A 4,703-nucleotide genomic window follows, 5' to 3' on the forward strand; every position below is an offset into this window, starting at 1 on the left:
TTGTTTTCTTTGGCCCCTTCCTTCTAGCGCCAACTGTTTGAACCGAAAATGGTATGTTTGACGGATTCATACAATAAAGAATTTAAGAAATAGATTTCTTAAATTTTTGTGGCTAAAGAGAAATCAACATAGAAATCAAATGGAAAATGAACATCAAAAAGAATTTATTGATTAAAGATTATATTACATGTACGACGATGACCCGCACCGAGGTCACCTCGCCCATGGGCGAGGATGACCCGCACCGAGGTCACCTCGCCCATGGGCGAGGATGACCCGCACCGAGGTCACCTCGCCCATGGGCGTGGACCGACCCCCTGTCCCAAAACCGTGCATCCTCGCCTAAGTTCCCGCAACACAATCCTCGGGTCCTTGGACGCAATACCCATGTCTCGTCTCGCTTAGGATTATCAAAGAAAGATTTCGGGAAAAGTAATAAAAACTTGGTCGTCAAAACGAATTCCTGCCTGCCGTATAAAACGGGGAATTGGAATCCTTTCGGAAAAACCAACGGCTGTTTCTTAGGAAAAATCGTAAAAAACGTCTAAGTCCCAAAACGGTCCAAAAGGGGCCTGAACCGCGACTAAACGGCCCACTTACGATTTTAGAACAGGATTGAGCCCAAGGCTGATATGATGCAGGAAAGGATAAATTTCAAGTTTCCGAAGATAATCATGAAAGGTGACGAAAAATGGAAAAGCCCATCTCGCGACGAATCTAGCCCAGGAAAAGGTGCAAACCGACCAAGAGAGAGTATATAAGGAGGGCTTAAGGCGAGGAGCAAGGGAGAGCTTTCTCAGAGCAAACTCAATACTTAGAGAAATTTAGGCATTTTTCCGTTTTTACTATCGAGCTGCAACTCGACTAGTTAGAACTTAGGTGGCTAGACTACCAAATGTACCGACAGCTCTAGTGGCCTAGGATCTTACCTGTTGTTCACGCTCAAACGCGAATTCGGAAATAAGACCTCTTTGTTCTCTTTTCGCTCCTTTACGATTTATTACTTTCGACTCTTTCATATTGATTGTGTTGTGAGTGGCCCAGCAGATAACCGGGACCTTCAGGGAAGGTTAGGTTAGCTTGGCTTTCCTCCGATTAACAAATCTCGACGGTGTGAATTCCGGTTCCCATAGTTTGGCGCTAGAAGGAGGGGGTACGGATCTATCTCTCACGCAACCGCGCACGCTCAGTCAGGTATGATGATCGACGCTGACAAAGACAAGCAAACGCACGACGGGACTTCCGTCAATGCCAACACTGATAGAACTCCAGCTGGAAACATATCAATGGTCACTACGAACGCCGTGATACTGGACCAGATGAAAGAAATGTTTGCCTCCGCTCAGAAAAAGTCGGACAAACAAGGAAAGCTCGTGGCCTCTCTCACAAAACAGGTGGAAACTTTAACGGCGAAGGCCAAGAGTAAAAACCCGCGCGGGGCCACAAGAGCCCGCAGCGGCAGAAGACTCAATTTCGAGACTCCGAGCGATCGGACAACACGGGCAGACAAGGATACAGTCCCGCCAGGCGCACAACCGACCGCGGAGAAACTTCCACCTCCCGCCGGGTGCAACGAAGGAGGCGTTATCGAGCGGATCGAAATGGACATAAGCGACCAGTCCGATCACTCGGACGGAGGTGCTGACGTCCATCCGTGAAGAACGCGAAGCCAGTCCGCTCGGCAGGACGCGTCGTTCGAAAGGCTCATGACAGAGGAAGAAGAAAACCTCTATTGGGTAGAGCAGGAAGAACTAGCCGAGAATCAGGCTCGGATCCACCGCAGCCAACGCCAACAGGCTCGCAAGGCTGCTAGAAATCCTGATGAGATCCATGATCTCCGCGAGTACATCGTAAAAACTGCGGCAGAAGTCAAGGCGGTAAAGTCGCAGATTCACTACGCGACAAGCGCTGCACCCGAGATCGACAGACTTCTTGAGGAATTGCGGAAAACTCCATTCACTGCCCAGATCACGGAAACTAACATCTCAGATCCTGGAAAGATCAAAATTCCCGTCTACGATGGCACCACCGACCCGAAGGCGCATCTGCAGTCTTTCCAAATCGCAATGGGAAGGTGCAAACTTAAGGAACGCGAACGAGACGCTGGATACTGCCTCCTCTTCGTCGAAAACCTCAAAGGGGCCGCGCTCGAATGGTTTTCTCGTCTGAAACGAAACTCCATCGGAAGTTTCCGTCAGCTCACCACGGAGTTTCTCAAACAGTATTCCATGTTCATGGACAGGGAAACGTCAGACGTCGACCTTTGGAGTCTATCTCAAAGAGAAGACGAATCACTCCGCGAATTCATGAACAAGTTCAAGCTGGTAATGGCAAGAGTCACTGGAATCAGCGACAAAGTGGCAGTCGACGCTTTGCGGAAAACTCTCTGGTACAGGTCAAAACTCTGGCAATGGATATCCCTTGAAAAACCGAGAACAATCCAGGACGATCTTCACAAGGCAACAGACTTCATCATAATGGCAGAAGAGATGAAAGTCCTCTCCCAGAAGTACAACCCGCAGAAGACGTCCGCGAGAAGGAAAAACCCTCATAACGACAGGTATGTCCACCATGAGGGAGAAGATTACCAGGGCGAGCATAATTACGCTATCAACTCCGAACAGGGAAAGACTTCCAGAAATACCTGGACCAGGAATCAGTTCAAGGATAATTCCTACTGCGAGTTCCACAAGACCAGAGGTCATTCCACTATGAACTGCAAGGTTCTCGGCGCAAGGCTTGCTGCGAAGTTCCTCGCCGGCGAAACTTCAAAGGTCACAGGCATAAAAGACCTCCTTCTGGATTCCGATCGCCCTCCCAAAAATGATAAAGAGTCCCCCGAAAATGACACCCACGAAAATCAGTCGGGGGAGAAACGCGGAAGGAGGCAGGATGACCGAGGAAACGACAGAACCCGTCGAAGGGTGAGCATGATCATCGGGGGATCGCGATTCGATCTCATCGATCAAAGCTTATGGACGGAAGGCTGAGATAAGTTCAAGCTGGCTGGCTTGGTCCCCAACCGACGACTCCCCTAACGATACGATCGTCTTCGAAGAGCGGGAAACCATCGGAATCGATAAACCTCACTGCGACCCATTGGTTATCGATCTGGTAATCCGAGACCTGGAAGTGGGAAGGATCATTATCGACACGGGAAGCACAGTCAACGTCATCTTCCGCGATACCCTCCGGAGGATGAACATTGAACTCGGAGAAGTCGTCCAAGAACCAAAACCTCTTACCGGTTTCTCAGGTGCAACGTCAATGACCCTCGGATCAATCAAACTCCCAGGGATGGCAAAAGAGGTGATGAAAATCGTTGACTTCACGGTAGTCGATAACCCGGCCATCTACAATGTTATCATGGGAACTCCTTGGATCAATGCCATGAAAGTGGTACCGTCGACTTACCACCTTGGCATCAAGTTCCCAACACCAAACGGAACAGCGGTAATTTGGGGATGCTAGAAACATTCTAGGCTCTGCTTCTTGGCCGAGCATAAACTACGACAAACTCGGAACACCCCCGCGGTCAACCCGAAGCGGGCTGAGAAAGCTCAAAACGCTCCCGAGAGCTCCATAAAAATTGATCCAGAATCACCCAACCAGGCAACGACTCCAGACAGCGACATAGTCCCCGAGTCCATCGCCTTGCCAGCGGACAGCCCGACTCCTGAAACGGTCGTCGATCCAACTGAAGCCCCAACGGCTGAAGTAACCGGAGCGATCCCATCCAGCGAGTAGGAACACCCGCAGCAACAAGCAGAACAACGAGATGGCTTGATCCTCGAAAGAGGTACGTAGTCAGCTTGTCATATCGACAAGTTCAGCTATCCCCCTTGTTAGAAAAGGGGGGCTGGGTACGTATACTCGTATACTCCCACAAAATCCGAAATATCCATGAATGTACCCGATATTTTCCAAACTTTTTCGATAAATTTTACCTTCTTCCGATGTCACGATTCACTTGCAAAATGTCACAGTAATCTAAGGCTGGCCTAAGAAACGCCCAAGATAAGGGCATACCGTCCAGCCTATACAAGAAAATTCAAAATTTTGGTCAGCACACCAGACGTTCTCTGGAGAGTGCTCGATTCCTCCCACATAAGTCATATAAGCCGGCGCCCAGTCGCAGACTTTAATCGAAAAGAATCAGGTAGAAATCGCCAACGGGCAAAACGAAAGCTGATTAGTCGTCGCATAGCCTTAGAGCCGAAAGTAAACCTAGGTCTTGCCCTAAACCTAGTCCTACTGGTCCATTAACATCTCAAGGTATGATATCGAAACTGATACGAGATATTAAAACATGTCTCATCGTCCACATCTAAAACGCTCACGAAACTTCGTAAAACTCCTAAACGTTTTCGAATACCCTCTAAAGAGGAAACGAACGGAACGACAAATTAAGAGTTAAGATACGAAGTGACTACTCGTGTCTTTCCCTCGACACTTGGCAGAAGTATAAACTAAAACCCATAGAATGCTAAAAGAACATTTGTTATATATAAAAAGGCCGCAGAGCAGCTGGGATTCGAAGCCACCAATGGCCAGTCCCGCATACATAGTCAAATGACCTTGCAAGGCCATATCACACTCAAATAATGAACGGCCACACTCGGCCTAAAACACTACACGAAACCTTGAGATAAAGGCAAAGGGAAAACAATCCCGACGACCTTCAGAGATCAAGGTCAAGATAC

General features: G+C 48.6%; 1 protein-coding gene across 1 annotated transcript; it reads left to right on the plus strand.

Moving 5' to 3' along the window:
• The first annotated feature begins 1,706 nt into the window (after positions 1–1,706).
• LOC106321061 lies at positions 1,707–2,990 on the plus strand. Its single transcript, XM_013759380.1, has 2 exons — positions 1,707–2,074; positions 2,243–2,990. Exons 1-2 carry the CDS (start codon positions 1,707–1,709, stop codon positions 2,988–2,990), a joined length of 1,116 nt encoding a protein of 371 aa, XP_013614834.1.
• The last annotated feature ends 1,713 nt before the right edge of the window (positions 2,991–4,703 follow it).

Source organism: Brassica oleracea, unplaced genomic scaffold (genome assembly GCF_000695525.1).
Source record: "Brassica oleracea var. oleracea cultivar TO1000 unplaced genomic scaffold, BOL UnpScaffold01199, whole genome shotgun sequence".
NCBI lineage: Eukaryota > Viridiplantae > Streptophyta > Magnoliopsida > Brassicales > Brassicaceae > Brassica > Brassica oleracea.

What these genes read in the sequence shown, in the direction of transcription:
- LOC106321061 (XM_013759380.1), top strand. Translation starts at nt 1,707, where the DNA reads ATGACAGAGGAAGAAGAAAACCTCTATTGGGTAGAGCAGGAAGAACTA. An exon ending in TTCCAAATCGCAATGGGAAG is followed by an intron (nt 2,075 to 2,242) that starts GTGCAAACTTAA and finishes GTTCATGGACAG; the next exon opens with GGAAACGTCAGACGTCGACC.